Source organism: Mustela nigripes, chromosome 10 (genome assembly GCF_022355385.1).
Source record: "Mustela nigripes isolate SB6536 chromosome 10, MUSNIG.SB6536, whole genome shotgun sequence".
NCBI lineage: Eukaryota > Metazoa > Chordata > Mammalia > Carnivora > Mustelidae > Mustela > Mustela nigripes.
In genome coordinates, this window is record NC_081566.1 from 10409662 (window position 1) to 10433110 (window position 23449).

General features: G+C 54.0%; 2 protein-coding genes across 4 annotated transcripts in view; one reads left to right on the forward strand and one right to left on the reverse strand.

The window, feature by feature from the left end:
- The window catches only part of KIF26B (kinesin family member 26B), a 412466-nt gene that overhangs the window by 379469 nt on the left and 9548 nt on the right, over positions 1-23449 (forward strand). For both annotated transcript variants that reach the window (XM_059412563.1, XM_059412564.1), the window contains 2 exons: positions 17017-17179; positions 18121-21529. In XM_059412563.1, coding sequence (XP_059268546.1) covers positions 17017-17179; positions 18121-21529 — 3572 coding nt within the window. The remainder of the gene's footprint in view (positions 1-17016; positions 17180-18120; positions 21530-23449) is intronic.
- SMYD3 (SET and MYND domain containing 3) overlaps positions 2568-23449 on the reverse strand; it is a 769649-nt gene continuing 748767 nt past the window's right edge. Inside the window, exon 13 of one of the 2 annotated variants that reach the window (XM_059412565.1) lies at positions 2568-2817. In XM_059412565.1, coding sequence (XP_059268548.1) covers positions 2656-2817 — 162 coding nt within the window. In that variant the 3' untranslated portion in view covers positions 2568-2655. The remainder of the gene's footprint in view (positions 2818-23449) is intronic. The other variant, XM_059412567.1, reaches the window with a different exon arrangement.

A 23449-nucleotide genomic window follows, 5' to 3' on the forward strand; every position in this document is an offset into this window, starting at 1 on the left:
TGTCATAGCAAACTTCCATGTTCTCCTCAGTTCTGGCAAATTCCCAACTTCATTTCTTTCTTTTAGCCTGACAGTTCTTTACTCTGAAAAGCTCAGTGATGTTCTGAATGAGATTTATGAAAATGTCTTCTTCACAGTGTTTCATTATACTCGATAAGAAGTTCTTCTTAGGTACCTAGATTACCCTGTTGTTGTTTTTGATCCTTTTCTGTATTCTATTACACATTTCTGTGTTCTAAATTATCAGCAAGGGACCCTATAATTACTGTCCAAACTGGGACACTTCTCAGAGTAAAAGCGTTAGTTGATATTATTAACTTTCTGAAATATTTTCTGACAAATACGTTTCTGTTAGTGGACTTATAAAATAGTTATATTTAAGATTACCTTAAAACTAAAATATTTTCTGACCAAAAAAAAAAAAAATCCATGTGCACCAAAGTAAAGAAATTTAAATCTCTTTATATCATTTTTCAGAACATTCAAATAAAGCAAAGCAGAATAGTTATTCACAATCCACCTTTGTGCATTTTTTTTTTTTTTTTGAGAGACTGAGAAAGAAAGCACCTACACGAGGTGGGGAGAGAGGGAGGGAGAGAATCTCAAGCAGGCTCCATGCCCAAGAGAGAGCCTGAAGTGGGGCTCAATCTCACAACCCTGAGATCGTGACCTGAGTCAAAATCAAGAGCTAGACACTCAACCGATTGAGACATCCAGATGCCCCAATGCTGTCTTTTTATTTTTATTTTTTTATGATTCTGTTTATTTATGTGACAGAGAGAGACACAGTGAGAGAGTGAGCAGGCTTCCTACTGAGCAGGGAGCCAGGTGCGGGGCTCGATTCCAGGACCCTGGGATCATGAGCTGAGCTGAAGGCAGACGCTTAGCGACTGAGCCACCCAGGTTTACCACGATAGTGTCTTTCTTAAGACTATATATTTTTCTAGTATTATCTTAGGGCTACAGTGTTTTGCTTCTTCGCTTACCTACATGTTTATGTCTGTGTGTGCACATGTGTGTGAACATCTGAAACTCTATGTTTCAATCTGTGCCATTTCTTACAGCCCAATATTCACGTAGTTCAGTCCTTGCTCTAGCAGGGAAGCGTTCAGGGTCCTGCCTGTTCAAAAGTTTCCTTCCGTTTAATAATTGCAATTCATTACAGGCTTCTGAGGCTGAGGGTTTCTTAATTTTATTTAAAGGAATTTATTTTTTAAAATTTTTTATTTAAATTCAATTTGATTAACACATAGTGTATTACTCATTTCAGAGGTCGAGGCCAGTGATTCTTCAGTTACAGAGAACGTCCAGGGCTCATTCTCACATGGCCTCCTTAATGTCCGTCTCCCAGTGACCCCAGCCCCCCACCCAGCCCCTCCAGCAACCCTCAGCTTGTTTCCAAGGATTAAGAGTCTCTTATGGTTTACCTTGAGGCTAAGGTTTTTATATTTCATTTGCTGAGCACCTGATGACAGACTTACAACTTGTTTTGAACAAAGTGCCACCAAAATTTAAAAGACCTGTTTCTAAAATTCCAGTACCTTTGTGTAGAACACCGAGGTAAATACATTTCAAAGTTCAAAAATGGCTAATACCAGCAATTTCATATTATTTAAGCTGGTTCTTGAGAGCCCCAATATTTCTCAAACTCCGCAGAGAGAGCTGCCCATTCTCCTAATGAAATAGTTGTTTGTTTAACATAAGATCGATCACAGCATTTTTGTTAGGTCAGTCTCTGCAGATGTAAATCTTGCAGATTTTGACAACCGCAGCTCATACTCCTCTGGGGAGAAACAGGAGTGTGTTTGAGCCTCGTTAGGAGGTCTGTGTGCACCGTAACCGTGACAAGCGTGTTTCTGCACACGTGTCTCCAGCCGAGGGAACAGCACGTCTGCAGGTGGGAGCCCTGTGCGCTGTGCGTATCCCACATGCTGGGACCATGGAGACCGAGTGTGAAGGTCCGTCCCATTCTTCCCATCTCGCTGTTTCAAGTCTTAATAATACTTTGTTTTAAACAACAAAAAACTCCAGAACCATGTAAACTGGGCAGGAACAGGCTAAGGGGCATCAATGGAGACTTGTGTGGGGAAACCGGAGCCTGGAATCAGACTCGCAGAGCCAGGGGGTGTGTCGCACGGTCTGTGAGCCCCGGGCACGCAGAGGGCCCACCTCTGCCCTCGGTCCTTCATGCATGCTGCTTGGGCAAACTGCCTCGCAACAAGCTGATTTGTCTGAGTGATATTTCCCGGTGTTAGTGTAAAGGAACAGGGATGGGGCAGCCCCGGGCCTCAGAGCATGGCCCTCAGCATTGGCACATGGGCAGCCGTCTGCTCTGCTGACGCTTAGCTTCAGGCCGGCGATCCCTGGGTGCTGTTCTAAAAGCCAGAGGCATTGACCTTGACTCTGCGACTTGGTTTTACCAGCCCTTCTCCCCCATACACGCTGCCAAAACCACACATTCCCACTCTGGAGACATTGGTTTTGTGCAGAATCAACCTCAGAAAAGCCATGAGTGGTGGCACGGATGCAGGTGACAGACGGGCCAGAATGGAGAGGGCCAGAGTCTTGTTGAAGCTGAGGGCATCTAGGTGGTTCTGGCTGTTCCTTTTTGGGAAATGTTGTACCTGAGTAAAAGTGTCTGTCTGCGATCTGTCCTCAAAGGCAGTGAGCTATAGGCCCTCGTGTACCCTCGGGCGTGCTCTGGGAGGCTGGAGGAGTCGCCCTGGCGTCCTGTGGGGGAGATGGTGATCCTTTCCCTGGGCACTCACTCCATCCATGGCAGTGGCAGTGGTCTTGGTTCGATTTTGACCATGGCTCCTACAAGGAAAAAGCAAAGGTAGTGCTTTGGAGTTGGGAAACTCGGTGAGGAGACCTCTTTTGATGGGGAGGAGTTCATCTGATATTTATTTAAATATTTATAGAAAGGCAGCTCTATGCTGGATACTGTGTTGGGCCCTAGACGTGTAGAAAGAAAAGAAGTGATCTCTGCCCATCTAATGGAGTTTTTCAACAAGCAGGCGTCCTCTGTGGTACGTGACTCACAGAGAACCTTCCAGCGCACTTTTTTTGATGTTAGTCACCATACAGGACATCATTAGTTTTTGATGTCGTGTTCCAAGATTCATTGCATATAACACCCAGAGCTCCATGCTATCCGTGCCCCCCCCTTAATACCCATCACCAGGCTAACCCGCCCCCCACTCCCCTCCCCTCTAGGACCCTCAGTTTCCTGGAGTCCACAGTCCCGCGCGGGTCCTCCTCTGAGTGCCCCTCCCCGCCTTCCTTCTCCCCTTCCTTCTCCTAATGTCCTCCATGCCACTCCTTATGTCCCTCAAGCTCAGCACCCAAAAAACAAGTCAGAAAATGGGCCAAAGACAGGAACACAGGCTTCTCCCAAGGAGACCTACGCATTGCTGACAGCACATGAAAAAGTGTTCATCATCATTAGCCAGCAGGGAAATTCAAATCACAACCTTCAGAGCACTTTTGAAATCTTTGATGAGATTTTTGATATTTTCCTATGAAAGGGAGAGATGCAAAGAAGAGGGCACGGGAAGATGGGGTGAACTCCTAATTTGCAAGCTTCTTGTCTCTGGCGAGATTTGAGAAGCTGCTCCGTTAAGGATCTTACAGGATATCCGTGATTTGGTTCTGAAATCAAACCATGTTAACCCCCTGTTTAAGAAAGGAAGACCATTTGCCATTAGATGTATCCACCTAAAAGATAAAACGGTTGTGCCATAATGGCCTTTCTTTTCAAACAAAATAATTATCACTGGAAACCTTAAATCAGCTTCGTTCATTATTTTTCAAGAAATGCGCAATTTTTTCATGTCATTCCCCGTTAAAATTTCACAGACTCTCTCAAATTATTAAACGTTTGCATTGTGGCCTCAGTGTAACATCTTTTTTTCAGACATGCACCAGTAATGGAAACCATTCTCAAACTTAATCTCCTTTTAATTCCTCCCAATTACTGTGCCCTGCTTCTGGTGCCAAGAGCCAACCCCGTTGGTACATTTTGTGAGGACTGTGGGGTCACGTTTCTTTAAGCCACATTTGATACCTGGAAGGCATCCTAGCAGAGTTGCCCCCGTCATCTCCTGAAAGTTGGTTTTATGTGATTTCAAAAGAAGTTTATCCCCAGGCAGTCCACCACATGCGTTTCACAACAGTCTTTCAAGTTCTCCCTGGCTGGTTCCCGGGTAGTGGTCTGCGAGTAACAAGAACCATATTGGACAAGGATCGTCACAAAATCTCACAGGCAATGTCTGGTCACTCTTATTGGCAGGCCTGTCACAGGAAAAGCAACACTGGAAGGTTTTTGAACCCTTAGGACCACAAAATGTGAGCTAAAATCTAAGAATTGTTGGAGTATTGCTCAAAAACTCTGGCCATTGAAGGACACTGTCCAGCAATTGAAACCCCACAGAATGGGAGCAAGTCTTTGCAGATCCTATTGCTAGTACAGGATTCCTGCCCAGAATATATAACGAACTCCTCCCATTCAACAACAACAGCAAAAAGATAATTCGGCTTCGCAAATAGGCAGAGGACCCGCACAGACGATTTTGCAGAGAAGACACACAGATGGCTAACAAGCACCCAAAAAGACATTCTGCACGCTTCGCCACCGGAGAAATGCAAACAAAACCACCGTGAAATGCCACCTCACATGCGTGGGGAGGGCTGTGATTCAAGAAGCAGAAATAGACGTTGGCAACGATGCGGCGAGATCGGCAGCCTCATGCACAGCTGGTGGGATTGTGAACTTTGCAACCACGCTGAAGACCATTGGCAGTTCCTCTGCACGTTAAAACGAGAATTGCTGTATTATGGCGTGATTCCACTCCTCGGTATACACTCAGAAGCATCGAAAGCAGCTACTTGAACAGATACTTGTTCCCAGCGGCATTCTGCGCAATAACCCACAGGTGCAAACTCTCCAGGTGTCATTAGGAGGTGAACGGAAAGCAGACGGTGGTACGTCCAGGCGTGGGAACAGTATTCAGCTCCACTGGATACTTAAAAGGACTAAAATAGTAAATTTCATGTTGTGTGTATTTGACTACAATAAAAAAGAAGAGTAGGAAAGGCAGGTGATTTCCATGGACATGAAGTCCCTGGGAGTTGCTAGAACAGTCAGACGTTTCCTTTCCTTTATTTATGTATTTTTGGGGGGAGCAGGTAGATGACTAGTGGGTTAGTGAATGGAGTTGGATGTGAAAGAATTTCCGTAGGATCAAAGCAAACAGCATTCCAGGCCGAGCTGCTGGGATGGACTGAGTGCAGGAGAGGACAGAGTCCACACTTGCTCAAGGAGCTATGGGCAGTGGGAGGGCCAGAGTCCACCTGCCAGGAGGCATCTAGACAATTTCCCAGCATCGTCCTCACTCTGTCCGGCTCCAGATCCCAAACCGCCAAATCGCCTTCACCGTCACCCTTTACGTGATGAGGAGGAGGCTTCCTAGACGGTCGGTCAATGAAATAACAAATGGATTGGAGCCACGGTCATGCCTGTCTGCACCTGATCGAGCATGTGCCCACGTCCCCCATCTTGGCAAATCATGGATTTTGTGGCACTGGTGCTGCCCCTTTCCCCCTGTGGCCATCTTCATTGTCCCCGCGCTGAGTCTTGGGATGGCCAATGGTCAGGAACCAGGCGGCAGGGATGGCAGGAGAGGCAGTGAATGACTTGTGCTGACCGTAACCGTCAGAATCCTGTTTGGAGCTCCACACTGGTGACTTGAGGGCAAACCCACGCTCCCAGGGAGTGATGGGAACTCGATATCACGGGAGGGGACACATCTGATCTTCTCATCCACCCTCCCAAGGACTGGCTGAATCCTTTCTAACGGAGTGATATTCTCGAATAATGAGCCAGCTTCTGTCTGCTCTCTTGGGAGGCCGTCCTGTGGTCCAGTTGGCCAGAGCGAGAGTAGACTTCCCTGCCTTTTGTGTGCATGAGATCAGAACACAGTCAAGGGAATGCAAATGACATCACTGCTCAGGGCTCGGATTTGCATTTCCTGTGTTTCTTCTGAGAGAGAACATGAAACTGGCTAAAGCATGAAACTGGCTAAACTGAACTCTGAAGGCTAGAGATGGTCATGATTATAACCCAGTGTTAGCATTAAGCCCAGACCCTTTCACTAATGTCATTCGACCTCTTTCTAGTCTTTCCAAGGAATGTGGCATAGGAGGGACTCACCTGGGTTTCCTGGGCTGGAGAATAAAAGTCCCTAATTCACTCAGGACCCACACTGCTCTGTCATCTCAGGGTTTTGCTTAGAGAGGTTGGTCAAGAAAGATGGCGAATCCCTTCCAGAGGCTTCCCTGCCATTTCTTGCTAAACACATTTCTTTTGATAAAATTCTAAGCACACTTGCAGATTCTCAAAACCCAGAGTATACACACTTCTAATGTCAACCCCGAAGGGAAGTCACGGGCTGAGCTCTGGAAAGAGGCGCCATCAAAACGCCACATAGGCATGTCGTCCTGTACGTTCCCTACTTGAAACAAGCACCACAACTCGTGGAAGAGCGTGGGGACATTCTTAAAGGGTTGGTGTATTGCTAAGGTGACACAGAAAGTGGGGAACGGTGTAGCAGGAAGGCCATGGCAAAGATCTGAGAGAAAGCACCGGGCAAGAGTAGGACTCCATCAGGTCAAGGACACCCTTTGTAACGTCCATTTCCTCTCTTTTTGAGAATTCTTTAAAAATCCTATGGAGGGGGAAATAAAAATCCACGGAGGACAGGAGTGAGTGGGGAGTGGGAGGGGCTCTCGGTCACCATGGCGACATGACTCTTGCCACCATCTCTGCCATCCATCGGTGCCTGACCCCCTTTTGGATGCCCATGGAGATCGCTGACCTTGGAATTAAGGCGTGCTCGCAAACCTGAGGATGGTCTGCTCTTGAGAAGGGCTAAATTTCTACACAGAACAGTGAGCTCATGTTTACCCAGCAGATGTGTAAATAGTTATAATGCCACATAATTGAGATGTTCCCTCATCCCTGCCTCAGTAAAGCTGTCCTCCACGGCTGTTGTGGCTCTGTGGAACGTGACTGGACTATAGAAATGGCTAAGCATCGGTGACTAATAATGGCTGAGGCCAATGGAATTTTTTTTCTAGTGAACATACAGGGTTCTGTTGGTTTCAGGTGTACACTGTGTGACTCCGCACTTCCACACAGCACCTGGTCCTCATCACGACAGGTGTGTCCCCCATCCCCCTACCCCCACCCCGCTCTGGCAACCATCAGGGTGTTCTCTAGAGTTAAGAGTTTGTCTCTTGGTTTGTCTCCTTTTTTCTTTCCAAGTTTGTTTTGTTTCTTAAATTCCACAGATGCATGAAATTGTATGGTCTTTCTCTTTCTGTTTGACTTATTTCACATAGCATTATACTCTCCAGCTCCGCCTGTGTGGTTGCAAATGGCAAGATTTCATTCCTTTTAGGGCTGAATAATATTCCACCATATACAGAGACCACGTCTTCTTTATCTGTTCATTGATCGATGGACGCTTGGGCTGCTTCCATCACTTGTGAGGCCAAATGAATTTTACAAAGGAAGTGAAACTTCCTGGGGCACCTGGGTGGCTCAAGTCATGATCCTGAGGTCCTGGGATCAAGCCCCAAGTCAGGCTCCCTGCTGAGCACAGAGCCTGCTTCTCCTTCTCTCTCTGCCCCCCACTCATGATTGCTTTCTCCAGTGCGCTCTCTCCCTCTCTCTCTCAAATAAAATCTTTAAAAAAACCAAACTGCAGTAAATGATAGAAACCTTATTGCTCCTAATCTGGTCCTGCAGTTGGGTTAAATAATGAGCGTGCATCCATCACAGATCTGTCCGCATGTCTAGTAAGTACAGAGACTCTCATCATTGACTCATTAAGCATCTCTTGATAGCATCTTAAGCCTCATTAGCATATATAACTTTTGGCAATCTGTGAATTCAGGGAGAACCTTTGGGCCTACTTCCTATTTGTCTGCAAGGTCTACTAATTTGCCTTCTAGGCTATTGTTTTTAGTTTTTGTTTTGTCTTGTTTTTTGTCAAAGTGATGATGGTATTCTTAGCTCCTGGTCATGCTAAAAGTAAAAAAAAAAAAAAAATACAGGATCTCTCCCCTTCTGTCCTAGAGCTCATATGTCATCAACATTGTCCAAGTTACTATAAAGAAAGGTCCAAATAAAAAGATCAAAATAAAAGCGCAGCTCCTACCCTCAAGGTTCTTAGGATCTTGTTGAAAAGAGTGAGTTGGCATTGGTCACACCATGGGGCTTGAGGGCACAGTTCTCAGACTGCCAAGCTGGCCCCAGACTTCCATAGAGTCTGTCTGCAAAGTTAGAAGAGTTTCCACAAGGCTCTCCCACTTTTGACACCAATGGCAAATTTGAAGGATTCCCGAAACCATCTTCGAGTTTGGTAATTCACTAAGGAGGACTCCCAGACTTGCTGAAGGTACTCACAGTTGTGATTCATTACAGAGAAAGGACAGAGATGAAAACTAGCCCAAGGAAGAGGGGCATAGGGTTCCACGCATGAAGCTTTGCTTGTCCTATCCCATGCAGTCACAGTGGACTACCCTCCCAGTGTCCGTGGGTGACAGTACACACCAGTATTGCCACCCAGAATGCTCATTTGAGCCTTAGCATGCAGAGTTTTTACTGGGGCTACATGATGTAGGCGTGATTGATTGATTGATTGATTGATTTCCCACATGGTCACACTCAGTCTACGACTGATACGGCATGGCCCAAGGTCTCTGACCAAAATCACACAGTTGGTCTTTGTGGTGTGGCCAGCCCCCCACCTAAGACAGTCAGGTGTGGCCCTCTGATCTGGTGTAGCCAGTCCCTGCCCTAGACAGAGCCCCTCCTGACAGATATGACATAGATTACCACCTGGAGGCTGAGGGCAAAGGCAAGACCTCTTTGGGCAAAGCCATGTTCTTCACTACACAAGAACTCTGAGCAGAGAGGAGGTGCTGGGCTTCGTGGTAGTGGAAGGGGGCTGAGGATGAGCTTGGACGACCAACCAGACATCTGAGGAGCAACGGAAGGAATGCGGAATGTTTCCAAGCAAGAGAACCTTAAGGGAGGATGCGATCAAGGTCTTTTAAAATGTGAAGGACTGTTGTATGCACAAGGTTTGTTCTTACCCTGTGTTGCCCCTAGACTACTGTGAGTGCCCATGGAAGGGGTAAGTTCAGTATAAGAAGAGCTTTCTGACAATTGAGGCTCTTCGAAAGTATCACACAGGCTGCCCCGGGAGTTGGTAAGTTCTCAGTCATTAAAAATCTTCTGGCAGAGAGCAGATCATCTGCTACAGTGGCAATTTTTTTTCCAGAAAGTATGGCGACCTCTGAGAATCCTTTCAACTCTGATACTCTGTGCTTCTAAAAATATTGTTCAGCCTGACTCAGAATCGTCTCCTGGAATCTCTAGCCTGTGATGCTCATTGTAGGAACTACCTTTAAAATATCTTATGTCACCCCTGTGTGTCTGTTGCCTTGGAATGAATGTACATTTTCCTGAGCAGAACCGAGAATATCTAGAGCAATTCAGAGTCTACTAGGTCTCAGCGGTCAGCAACATAGACCAGATGGAAGTTTTTCCTTGCTCTAAATGAGGAGGCTTGAGTTGTTTAAAAGTGAATAATGTAAGAAAAAAAAGTTTTCATGGAATGCATTTAGGTTCTGAAAGTGAAACCATGTGTTATGATCAGTTTAGTCATTGCAAGTATGTCTTTTTTTGGAAATGATTTTATTTATTTGAGAGAGAAAGAGAGTGGGGAAGGGGCAGAGAGAGAGAGAGAATCTCAAGCAGACTCTCCCACTGAGCTCAGGGCCCAATGCGGGGCTCGATCTCACGACCCTGAGATCATGACCTGGGCTGAAATCAAAAGCCCAACGATTAACCAAGTGGGCCACCCAGGTGCCCCATGAGTATGTCTTATTAAATGAGTTTGAGGCACATTAGCTAGGATTTTAACTGGAAACCTCCTGATAGCTATAAACTCAATATAAGCTGCATCACATACTTCTCTTAAAATATTCTGCCAGACTCATGAAGCAGGTGGAATTAATGTGAATTTTATCTTATTCAGAGAAATGGAACACTGATATCCACGGTCAAATGGATGCGTGCAGCCCAGAATCCCTTAGGTTTTGTCTTCCTGTGTGTACGGTGGTAAACCGTGTCATAAAGCAGGTTTCCTTGGCCCCAAACCATACGTGCAACGCAAACCCTTTAGCTGGCATGAGCTGGCTTTCCATCCAGACGTTTTCCAATGTCCCGTTGTCAGGAATGCCTGTCACGTGGCTTGTCATACTTACAATGGCAGGCCCCTGTGCGGCACCATCTTTTCGTTCCTGCCTCTCATTGGACACTGCTACCAAAGGTCTAGAGCCACACGGTGCCAGCCCTATGTAGGCTGGATGGCATCTCTCCTGTGTATTTTTTTTTTAAGATTTTATTTATTTATTTGACAGAGAGGTAGAGCACAAGTAGGCAGAGCGGCAGAGGGAGATGGAGAAGCAGGCTCTCCGGTGAGCAGGGAGTCCAACGTGGGTCTCCATCCCAGGACCCTGGGATCATGACCTGAACCAAAGGTAGATGCTTAACCCACTGAGCCACCCAGGTGCCCCACTCCCGTGTATTTCTTAAAAAGATTTATTTTAGAGAGTGCACACAAGAAGGGGGAAAGGTAGTGGGAGAGACAGAATCCTCAGGCAGACTCCCTGCTGAGTGTGCAGCCCAACATGGGACTTGATCCCATGACCCTGAGATCACCACCTGAGCTGAAACCAAGAGTTGGATGCTCCACCGAGTGAGCCCCCCAGGTGCACCCGCCATCTCTCCATGTCTTACCTGTGTCAGAGGCCTTCCGACACGGTGCCGTTTGGGCCTCAAGGCTCCACAATGTCTAACCCTGTGAGCGAACAATTCGGTTAACCTTGTCCACTCTCTGGGGTTCCGGTTTCAGGCCCTCCACCAACTGCAGGTCCCAGACCAGGTGCCATGTTTGGTTGGGTCCCCAAGGCTGGTCCTAAGGCACTGGGTGGCTCCTGGAGGGTTCTTCTCTAAGCTGTCCCCCAGCGAAGGAAGTGAAGTCACCACCTCTCACACAGCTAAATGCAGTTGCTTCTAGAGGCTTCTCTGACACACATGCGGGTGCCAGAGTCCCGGTCCCGGCTGAGGGCTGTGTTTCTCTGCCCAGTTTGCCTTATTGCGCACCCTGCTCCCCAGTGTCCCGCGACCCGCCTCTGTCATCAGGCAGCACAAAAGGAACCACATCCGAAGGCTCTAACTTCACGTAACTCCTTGCAGAAATGCCCTTAGGCTAGCGTGGCTCGTACCAAGCTTTTGGCTCTTTTGTAGCAACCAGAACGGGACCATTCATGCCCTGAAATGTAGGCACCCTCGAGGGGCACGCCGCCGAGATGGTTTCCCTACAGAGAAGGCGTACAAAGTCTTCTCCCAAAGTGCGCGTGTCTTTGGAACAGTCGTGAGAAGGGAGCCACCATGGCCCTTACAATAAACTCAAGGGAAGGGCTTCTTTGTGTGTTTCAGTCAGCTCAACAGTGTCACAAAGGTATCTGCTTGGGACCTAGAAGATAGGACGAGAATTGTCCTCACCCAGGGGGATCCTGGTCTCCAGTACTTGGGCTGAACTCAGGACTTGCCGGTGACCGCTTGGGTGACAGTAGGGAAAGACGTTCACAGACCAGTGGGGTGTGATTAGGAAGGAGGCAGTGGGAGAGAGCGCGTCGAGTACCATTTGAGGGGCCAAAACTAGGTCGAGGTCATGATGTACCTTTTGTCTTCTTTTCTCTTTCCGTTCCTTCTTCCTTTTCACTGTCCTCTTTCCTCCTAGGGGTTGGTGGGTAGAAGCAGGGCCCTGAGGCCAGGACTGTGGGCTCAGACCTCTCATGGTTCTTGTCCAGAACGTCAAGCTGCCCACCTCAGGCTCTACGGCACGTTCCAGCAGTTTCCGGAGAAAGCGGGTAGAAAGCGGGCTGGTTTCTAGAATGTGGCAGGAGTGGTTATCTACAGATTGGCTCGTGAGAAGCAGGGCCAAAGGGAGGGCCGTCCTGTGGGGCTATGGGTGGGCTCCCCATCGTGGCGATTCAGAACTCCCCGTCTCCTGCACAAGGACTCGGTTCCCAGGACTTGGTACCTTCAGGGTTCCATCACTGCCTTTCTGGAAAAGAAGGCTACTTTGCACTGCTTGTGAAAGGAAGGGCCTTTTTTGGACTCGATGACCTGGCCAGCACCGCCGGGTGACACGGACAGCTTGTATTTCAGCGGAACCCTGAACTGTCTCGCCAGCTGGGAGGGTTTGAGATGGTTTCCTCCCCCAAGGGTCCGTAAACAATGCACTGCGGATTCCAAACCACCCTTTCCGAAACGAGTTCAGAGTTTTGTGGGGTGTTTGGGGCAAATAAATGTCAGCCAAGTAGGAGGTCTGCCCACGAGACAGACTGTGGATATGAGGGCGTTTCTAGAAGTCAAGAAGTTACAGTGACAGTGGGGACAGCCTTCAGTCTCAGAGGGGTCTTTACTTATCACGCGCGGTGTTAGATGTTGTGCCGTTGGCTTTAACAAATGATGTCATGTGTGTTCACCGGTGTGTGGGTGCTCGCCGGGTAGCCGGCTCAGAGAGCACAACCTTGTCCCTGGTCTCCACGCTGTCCCTGCACCATGTGTCTGGGTGGCACAGGCTTGCCATGTGCTTCTGGAATGAGCCTCTGCAGACGTGAGTGAATGAGTGTGCGCAGCCTCCCAGCCCCCTCGGGAGGACAGGCTCTGCATCCGGGAGCCATAGGAGAGGATCTGGGCAGTTGCCTGTAGCTGTGTCCCAGTGCTCGAGCGATTCTAAAGATCAGGATTTGCTTCTCTGCCAGTTTCTGTTCAGTAAGAGATGATCTAAAGCAAGGAAATCACCATCCACTTTCGTGCTCTGGTTGGTGACTCTTGGGCACTGCGTCTGGGATGAGAACACGCTAGGTCGTGACTGTAGGACACAGGGGAAGACAAACACCTTTCTCCATAAAGGTTCAGATAGTAAACGTCTGTGGCTTTGTGGGCCACACAGGCTCTGTCGCAAAACCACCTAGCTCTGTTGTTGTGGCACCAGGCCTGCCAGACCCAGTATGTTAATAGGCGTGGCTGTGTCCCAATAAAACTTTATTAATAAAAGCAGGTGGTGGGCCGGCTTTGGCCTCCAGGCCCTGGTTTGTCAGCCCAAGTTCATGCTCCTCGTGCTCTTTTAGCATTAGCACTATGAACATTTGTTCAGTATTCCGTTCTTGCTGGGTCTAAGAAAAGGTTGACTTGATCTAAAAAGCAAGACATTGTTCTAAAAATTTTAAAAGACATGTGCCATTTGGGCCGGGAGGGAGGTAGAGTATGTGTGTATAGAAGGTGGCTGCTTCAAAGAGGCGCACGGTCCTTCCCCAGACCCCAGTCGGCTCTGCTGTCACCAGTGCCCCCGTGCCCCAGCTGTCCTGCCCAGCCAGGACCCCTCCCACGTGGCCCCCCGGTCCCTAAATCCCTCCTCCAGACTGGCCCCGGGCTCGGAGGCCGCTAGCTCCACACCTGCGCATTTCTCTTCCTCTTGCCTCAGCCCCGATGCAGAGGCGTGGATCGAATCTCTGCTTTTGCCCTAGAAACTCCTGAATCTTTATTTTCCTACCAAAGACACGGAGCGAGATCTCCAGTGCTCAGCCTTCAGCACCCTGCCCCTTCTTTCACGTTCCCTCCCCAACTTAACTGTCTTTGTTCCAAGTTAAAAGATCATCATGAGGTGGAAAAAAACCCAAAGCTTTATAGCCACCATTTTTCATTCCCATAAGATGTCTGAGCGTCTGGAGAGGATCGCGTGAAGGAGCCCTGCTCGTGGTTTTACTGGCTTTCCTCGAGGAGAGCTAAAATGCCGGTTGCCAAGCAACACACATGCCCTGGCTTCTTCCAACAACATGGACTTGGAAAAAAACAAAACAAAACAAAAAAAAAACACACGCGCCCTGTGATTGACTCATGAATGGGGAATAGTGTGGAAATGCACCAGGCAAACGGTTTGGTGGGACCACGTCCTGTTGATTCTGGCCCCTTTGCCTGAGGACTCACGCGCCGCCACACGGGGAAGCGAGTGGAATGTGTCCTCCGCAGCCTGCCCCTGATTAACAAGCATTAACATGAGACTTCAGAGCCCCACGCCAGCGTTGTTTGTATTTGTGTGCATTTTGGGGTTAAGATTTTTATTCATGAGAAACAGAGAGGCAGAGGCAGAAGTGGGACTCGATCCCAGAACCCTGGGATCCTGATCTGAGCCGAAGGCAGACACTTAATGACTGAGCCACCCATGCGCCCCGATTTGCATGCTTTTTTTTGGTGGTTCACTGTGGGTGTGTCCAGTGTTCCTTGGTGCAAGGTTTCTCTACATTTGTAGAGAAGCTTGGTACCGGTTATGACTTAGGGTACTGTTGGCCTGAGTTCAGCATTAATGAGTCAACACCAGGCTTCATCCAGAGAAAGGAAGAGAGCATTCAGTGATCTACACGGCAGGCTCCGGAAAGCTTAAGAGATCCTCTAAAGCACGTGACAAAGCTATGGGAAAAATGGCTCTATTTGTGGATCCGTGAGAGGAACGGTAAAATTCTTTTTTTTTTTTTTTTAAAGATTTTATTTATTTATTTGACAGAGATCACAAGTAGACAGAGAGGCAGGCAGAGACAGAGAGAGAAGCAGGCTCCCTGCTGAGCAGAGAGTCTGACACAGAGCTCGATCCCAGGACCCTGAGATCATGACCTGAGCCGAAGGCAGTGGCTTAACCCACCGAGCCACCCAGGTGCCCTGGTGAAATTCTTTAAAAAACAAACAAAAACAAAAAACAAAAAAGCTCAGTGGACAATCTCATGAGACTGAAAGCTGAAGACGTTTCTGTTCATGTTACCCAGAGTCAGAAAAATGCTGCGCCCTCTCGGCTAGTGTTTTATTATAAAGAGAGGGTGCATATAATTCCTTATTTGTAAGAAAGGCACATCAAATCAGCTGTCTTCAAGGAGGAACACCCGGAACAGGGTCACGGACTGCTCCGTCGCTGGGTGCCCACCTGGACAGCGTTCACAACTTCTGCCTTCACGGAGACTTAGACGAACACGACTACCATGAACAGTCAGAACGAACGGACCGAAAGGGTCACAGCTTCACGCTAACAGGATCGGTCTTCCACTCGAAGCCACGGGGAAGACAAAGCCCGGGACTTGCCCCGGTGCCATGTCTTGGCTCAGCGCGTCTGCCGGGGGTGGCCCCAGGCTTCCTGTCCGGCCATCAGCACCAGTGCCGCGTCTGCCGGAACTGAAGTGTGGGCTGGGCCTGGGTCCTCCTGCACACCCCCCTTACCTGTCCTAGTCCATCAAGGCAGCTAGAACGGAATATCACAGACGGGGGTGCTGGCGGGGGGGCGGCTGAAACCACAGACCTTTATTTCTCTCCGTTCTGGAAAAGTCCGAGAAGGCAACAGCAGATCTTGCATCCTGTGAGAGAGGTTTCCTGGTTCTCTGCGACAGGGGCCTGGGAGCTCCCCCAAGTTCCCCTCAACGAGCCTCAATCCCGTTCACAAAGGCACCAGCCCCATGACCGGTCACCTCTCGAAGGCTCCACCCCCTAATGGCTTCACTCTGGGGGTTTGGGTTCAACCTACGAGTTTGAGGGACCGAAACACTCTGCCCAGAACACTCTGCTTGCACAACTTTTATCACTGACAATTTCGCTCAAGAGGAAACCCCGATGTTTTTTTTTTTTTAAATTGCCCCGTAACTGAGCCACAGCGAGCTCAGCCTCCCGAACAGACACCTTAATTGGTTCCATGTGGAAAGGAAACAGCGGCTCGTCCACCACGGTCTTCCTACAGGCCCGCCGCAGGTCATGTGTGAAATGGTTTCCCCGTGTCCACGGCCTAATCTCTGCTGACAGCAGCCTGCCTCTCACCCCGGGTCTGCCAAGCTGGACGACCCGTCTCCAGGGAGCTCAGCGGGGGTAGCAGACAGAGAGCCCAGTGGGGACATCGGTGAGGGGACAGGCCCCTTGCACCTGGTGCCACGAGCACGACGCACAGCTATGCACGCAGGACGTGGGAAACAGAGGCTGCCTCTGCCCTCGGGCTCAGGGAAGGCTCTGGGGCAGAAATGACATCCGGCGGCAGCTGAGGGGTGAGCGCTGATGACGGTGTAAGCAGAAGCATCGCAAAAGGCAGGGAGAGAGCTGGGCCGAGGGCAGGAATGGGAAAACAGGAGCCATTCCCCCAGGTCAGTTTTTGAAGAGCCTGGAAACCCCATCTGTGAACTCCCGGGCCTCATTATCACCCCTCGGGGCCCTGGCCCCACATGGCACCGGCAGAGTCATCCAGAGGACGGCTTTCTAGAAAGTTCCGCATTCCGTGGCTGGCCGGCTGAGCGCGTGGGGCCACGTCTGTGTTGTGATCAGGACTACGTACACCTTTTCCTGCATTCCGGCCGTGTGCAAACACGAGAGTGAGAGGCCGTGGTAAGACAGGGCCTGCAGCTCTGTCAGACCAGCCGCGCACATTGTAAGCCCTCGGCTCCCCGGCACGGGATCGTGGCTGGCAGGCTGCTTTCCGCCATGGGGACCACTGGCATGAGGGGTCGTGTGTGCTGCCTTCCAGCCGCCAGCCACGGAGCCGTTCTGTCCTGCTCCTTCCGCTCGTTCCTGTCCCCAGGTCCCCCTAGGCACGATGTCCCATGCACGCGGACACACGGGTCTAGCCCTGGCAGCAGGACAGCACAGACCAGAGGTGACCTGCACGGACTCTGTTCTTGGGATTGGAACTACAAATAGCCCCGTGCAGAAAGATGAGGCTCATTCATATGCCATTTTTTAAAAATGGGGGGGAAAAAACCCACCGCCCACAACAACAAGAGCCAAGTGGCGGCCGAGGCCCTGCCCCACGGCCCAGCGCGCTAATGCAGCCCTCCTCGCCCCGCCCGCAGGGAGAGCAAGCTCACCATGCTGCTGCGCGAGTCCCTGGGGAACGTCAACTGCCGCACCACCATGATCGCCCACATCTCGGCCGCCGCCGGCAGCTACGCCGAAACGCTGTCCACCATCCAGGTCGCCTCCAGGGTCTTGAGGATGAAGAAGAAGAAAACGAAGGTAAGGCGCTCCCGGGGAGAGGGGAGCAGCGGAGGAAGGCGGTTTTGGAGCCTGACCCCGGAGCGGGTCAGTCTTTCTAACCCCCGAGCCCCAGGGGCAGGGGTTTGCGGTGCTGCCCACGTCGCCTGGCGGCCACTCGGAGCAGGACAGCTGTCGGGCCGGCAACGTGCCTTCCCCCCGCCGGCCGCCGGCCATCCAGCCTGGCCCCCACCCGGGCGCGCTGGGCCCACTCTGGGACAGGTCGGAGGGATGGCTGCTCCTTGGCGGTGAAGAATTGGGGACGGCTGAGAAATACTCAGCATCTGTCTCCCCACCCTGGTCCCGCGTAGGTCAAGGCCGTGTCCTTCAGGCGGTTGAGCCCGAAGGGGCTTGTCCGCTCCCTGCTCACATGGCCCTACTTACTTCCCCTGCATTTCTGGGAATCCTTTCTAGGCTCCTGGGTGTGGCTGTGTGAACCCGGTGGTCTCTGGCCGACGCGCGGGGTCTGCTGGAAACGACCAGCTTGTGCTTTCGGAGGCAAAGCCAGAACACGGGGGGGTGTGACGAGAGCGTGTCAGAGAGCCATCATGGTTGTGGTCTCCGGGCCAGCGGGTGAAGTGGGAAGCTCTCTTCCTCTCCGTTTTGTATCTCTCTGTTTTGGGGGGCAGAGTTGCCAAGGCAGGGACCCCTCAGCCTTTCAGATGCCGGACGGGGCCTTGGCCAGTCACCTCCTTTCCTGAGCAGGCTCTGTGTCCGGCGGGCCACACAGGGGCTGTTCTTCCCAGGAGGGGCCATGGCGTGCAAGGCCGGGGCCCACCGGCCTGTGCACCCCGAGAAATGGCCCGGCACAGGGAGACCGACCGGGGCGGCCTGGGAGGCCTGCACGGGGTCCACCTGTGGTCTCGCAGGGAGGGCGGTCTCCGGAGAGCCGACACCGCTAACCTCCCTCCTCTCACCCACAGTACACGTCGAGCTCCTCTGGCGGCGAGAGCTCCTGCGAAGAGGGCCGGATGCGCAGGCCCACGCAGCTGCGGCCCTTCCAGGCCAGGGCCGCGGCGGACCCGGACTTCCCCGTGCCTCAGCTGCCCAGCGAGCCGGACTACTCCTCCAGCAGCGAGCAGTCCTGTGACACGGTCATCTACATCGGGCCCAACGGCACGGCCCTCTCGGACAAGGAGCTCACAGACAACGAGGGCCCCCCCGACTTCGTCCCCATCGTGCCGGCCCTGCAGAAGGCCCGGGGGGACAGCCGGCCCGCGGAGGCCAGCGGGGCCTCGGGCAGCAAGTCAGAAAGGGACTGTCTGAAGTGCAACACGTTCGCGGAGCTGCAGGAGAGGCTGGGCTGCATCGACGGCAGCGAAGAGCCCAGTCAGTTCCCTTTCGAAGAGCTGCCCGTGCAGTTCGGGGCAGAGCAGGCCGGCAAGGGGCCCCCGTCCAGCCAGGCGGCCGGGGCGGACGCGCTCTGTGAGTCTGATAAGGAAGATAATGGGTCTGATGGCCCGTCCACCGACCGGGAAGGCACGGACCCTCCCGCCTCCAAGATGCAGAGAAAGCACTCGCCTGGCCCGGCGCCCGGCCCCGCGCTGCCCGGCCCCGCGCTGCCCGGCAGCCCCACCCCGGCCTCGCCCAGGAGCATCCCTGGCAGCAGCACATCCAGCCTGCAGAGCAGCCGAGAGAGCCTGAACTCCTGCAGCTTCGTGGAAGGCAAGCCCAGACCCATGGGCTCCCCGCGGCTGGGCGTCGCCAGCCTGTCCAAGACCTCCGAGTACAAGCCGACCAGCTCTCCCTCCCAGAGGTGCAAAGTCTACACCCAGAAGGGCGTCCTGCCGGCTCCCGCGCCCCTGCCTCCGCCGAGCAAGGATCCCGGCCCGGTCTCCAGCGAGTCCCTGCTGCCGCCGGAGGTGCGCACCCCTCCGGTCGGAATGAGCCCCCAGGTTTTGAAGAAGTCCATGTCCGCTGGGAGCGAGGGGTTCCCTGAGAGCCCTGGCGAGGACGAGCCTCCGGCCGCCACGTCTCCGGATTCTAAGAAGGAGATCCTGAGCACCACGATGGTGACGGTGCAGCAGCCGCTGGAGCTGAATGGCGAGGACGAGCTGGTGTTCACGCTGGTGGAGGAGCTGACCATCAGCGGCGTCCTGGACGGCGGCCGCCCCACCAGCATCATCAGCTTCAACAGCGACTGCTCCGTGCAGGCCCTGGCCTCGGGCTCCCGGCCGGTCAGCATCATCGGCAGCATCAGCGAGGACCTGGAGTGCTACTCCGGCGTGGCGCCCGTCTCCGAGGTCAGCATCACGCAGTTCCTGCCCCTCCCGAAGCTGACCCTGGACGAGAAGGCGGGCCAGGCCGGGAGCCGACGTTCGTCCATCAGCTCCTGGCTGAGCGAGATGAGCGCCGGCAGCGACGGAGAGCAGTCCTGCCACAGCTTCGTCGCCCAGACCTGCTTTGGCCCCGGGGAGGCCATGGCCGAGCCCCCAGCCTCAGCCTCAGAGCTCGTCGGCAGCCTCCAAAACGGCACCGCGCTGTGCCGGGATAAGCCCAAGGTGGGGCCCGACAATTTGCTCATCTTGTCTGACACGGGCGAGGACGCTTTCGGCAAGGCGGCCCCCATCAAAGGCTGCAAGACCTCCACGCTGGGCAAGGCCACGGTCACCATCTCCAACACCACAAATCTGGGCGGCTGTGAGGGCTACATCCCCATGAAGACCAACATTACGGTCTATCCCTGCATCGCCGTGAGCCCCCGGCCCGCCCAAGAGCCCGAGGCGCCCATCGCCCCCGTGCTCGGCTCGGTGTCGCGAGCCGTGCAGGCCCCGGAGAGCCGGGAGACCGGTGCAAAGGTGGAGATGAGATTCGAGGACCCTTGGCTAAAACGGGAAGAGGAGGTCAAAAGAGAGAGTGCCTATCCCAGCGAAGAGGGAACCAGGGGTGAGGCTGTCCCAGGCCCCCCGAAGCCTGAGGCTGGGGCAGAACAGGACAGGAAGGCCAGCCCCGGGGACAGGCTGAGTAGCAGTAGCGGGGAAGTGTCTGCCTCGCCCGGGAGCGACAGCTTGAGGAGGGTTGTGGATGGCTGTGAGACGGCCCTGCCCGGCGGGGCCGCCCAGAGCCCAGTGCACCCCAACAGGAGCCTGAAGTCCAGCAGCCTGCCCCGGGCTTTCCAGAAGGCCAGCAGACAGGAGGACCTGGGCAGCCTGTTCTACCACTGCACCGCGGAGACCAACGGGCTGGGCGTGCCACCGTGCAAGGCAACCCTGGAGAGGAAGGTGGCGTCGCCCAAGCACGGTATCCTGGCTCGGCCCAAAGGGACACCCCCTCTGCCGCCGGTCCGCAAGTCCAGCCTGGACCAGAAGAACCGGGCCAGCCCCCAGCACAGCGCCTGCAGCAGCGGCACCAACAGCCCCTCGCACCCCCCAGCACCCTTCCTGGCTCCCTTCGGGGACGAGGCCGGCGGCAAGGTGAAGGAAGCCAGCAGCAGCAGCCGACTCTTCAGTGCCAAGCTGGAGCAGCTGGCCAGCAGGACCAACTCCCTGGGCCGGGCCACGGTCAGCCACTACGAGTGCCTGTCGCTGGAGAGGGCGGAGAGCCTGTGCGCGGGCAGCTGGCGGGCGCACGCGGGCAAGGACAGCACGCTGCCCCGCACGGGCAGGAGCCCAGGCCGCGCTGCCGCTGCCCCTGGGCCCTCGCCCACCGCGCCGGGTCCCGCCCCGCCCCCCGCTGCTTCCTCGGCCTCCGCGGCCGGTGCCGCCTCGCCCAAGGCCGGCCCGTGCAAGATCTCGGCGGTGAGCAAGCTCCTGCTGGCCAGCCCCAAGGCACGCAGCCTGGCCACCGCCACCACCAAGACACTCAGCTTCTCCACCAAGTCGCTGCCGCAGTCGGTGGGCCAGAGCCCGGGCCTGGCGGCCAGCGCCAAGCCCACTTCCTGGTCCACGCAGTCCCTGAGCCGCAGCCGGGGCGCGGGGCCCGCCTGCAAGCCCCCGCCGCGCGCCGTTAACGGGCGCATCTCGGAGCTGCTGCAGGGCGGCGCGGGCGCGCGGGGCGCCGAGGGGCGCGCGGGGGCGCCGGGCGAGGAGCGGCCCGCCGCGCCCCCGCTGCCCTCGCCCTACAGCAAGGTCACGCCGCCCCGCCGGCCGCACCGCTGCAGCAGCGGCCACGGCAGCGACAACAGCAGCGTGCTGAGCGGCGAGCTGCCGCCCGCCATGGGCAAGACCGCCCTGTTCTACCACAGCGGCGGCAGCAGCGGCTACGAGAGCGTGCTGCGTGACAGCGAGGCCACCGGCAGCGCCTCGTCCGCGCACGACTCCACCAGCGACAACAGCAGCTCCGTGGGCGGCCGCTGCCGCAGCCTCAAAGCCCCAAAGAAGCGCTCCAACTCAGGTAGGCGCGGGGCCCTCCGCGTGTCCCCGCACCCGCCCCCGCAGCGCCCGGGGCTGGGTGCTGCTCGGTGACCCAGCTCGGTGACCGCCGCGCGTGCTTCCGAGGGCCGGGTCGCGGTCGCTAGGCTCGCGCCCTGGCGGCTGCGGACACCAGCACGTGGGACTGCTGGTCCGGAGACGCTGCGGCCGCCCTCCCGCAGGGGCATGGAGCGCGCTGGTGTCGTTAACGGTGGAGAGTCGGCGCGCATCGCCACCTCGGGGCCTGCAGTGCGCCCGGCCTGCGCATGCGTGCACACGCGCACACAGTGCATCAGCGCGACACACACACATGCATACACACACAGTGCACCTGCACAACACACAGACACACGCACAGCACACTAACACAGCAAGTACGCTGGTGCCCCAAATGCACGCTGTCAGAGAATGTCTTCCACCTCCCGGAATCTCCTATCAAAAGGTAATTAAAAAGTCCAAAGACTCATTAATATAACAAAGGCCATTGACTTTGGGGTGACAAGGGACAGGGAGTTCTGATGGGTGAGGATGAGAGAGGCCCTAGGTCAGAGCTGGTGGCCCTGTAGCCATGGAGCAGGTGAGGGGAATTGGCACCAGGAGAGGCCCAGCTGAGGAGACAGGAGTGAGGATAGTGTGAGCTACGGTGGACTCAGCTCCACTCTCCAGGGGCCTCCACAGACACTTCCCCTCCGTGTTCTTGAGCGAAGGGCACATTTTTTACTGAGGCCGTCTGACACAGAGCCCCGCGTGCAGTCTGTGCCTTGACCAACGTGAGGGGGGCGCAGGGTCCTGCCCCCCCAGCCTGGCCTTTACCGTCTGGGGCCCTTCTGTGGGACCCTGGGAAACCACAACCCTCCTGAACGGGTGCTACTGGCTTGTTGGGAAGTCAAAGATGGGGCGGGTCTTTCCAGGGCCCAGGGCATTAAAACACACTGATATTAGTCTCTAAAAATAGCAAGAAAGTGTATCCCAGCCAGAGTCTGCAGGGGTGGGGGTGGGGCGAATCCGTTGGTCTTTCCAGTACTTGCTTGGCCAACCTTCTTGCTAGCACCTACCCCCGCCTGCCCCGGAACCCGGGGCACTGTGATGTCAGCGGCATGCTCACGGGTGTGGGGAGGGTAGAATGTTTGCCCCCACTCTCGTCGAGAGCCTCCTACCGACCAGTCCAGTCTTTTCTCTCTTCCTCCATTCCTCTTTCTTCGAGACTTGTGGTTTGGGGGCTCGGCTGTTGTGCTGGGGTACAGAGCTGCGTGGATCGCGGCCAGCAGGTTCTGTACCCGCCGTTGCCTAGGGCTGCCTCCATCCATAAAGCTGTCCTTGGAGGCTCTCCTGTTGGGCAAGGCTGTCCGAGGCCCCGGTGTAGGAAAGCCCCAGGCTCGGGCCCAGAGATGGGTGTGATACTGAGCGCCAGCAGAATCCAGTGTCTGCGAGGAGCGGACGGGGATTCGGAGCCCCAGGATGGACGTGGCAGTGGACGTAAGCGCTTTGCAGGTTAGGTGACCTTGTCCCTCTTATTTAGGTGGTTATTAAGAGACATGCTGGCTGTCAGACGCGAGTGGCACATATCGAAGGCAGCTTAAGAGAAGCCGTATTACTCCACAAAGGAAACTCTTAGCTGGATGCCTGGGTTGTGCCAATGTTCCTGGGGATGTCTGAACCTGCAGGGGAGACGGGCAGTTACCGTTTATCGCTTATAACTGCCCAGGGAGATGGGCAGTTATCGCCCTGCTTGTGAACTGTAATGCTTTGGTTGAAAAATGAATTAGAAATAGATCACAAGGAGGGTAACCTTGAACTCTGAGGGTTTTGTAGCACGGGTAGCACGAGGAACAGCCAAGTGTCATTAAACTCACCTTCTGGGTCCCCTTCCTGGAGACCCGCGTTGGTGGAAAGTGCCTGGGAT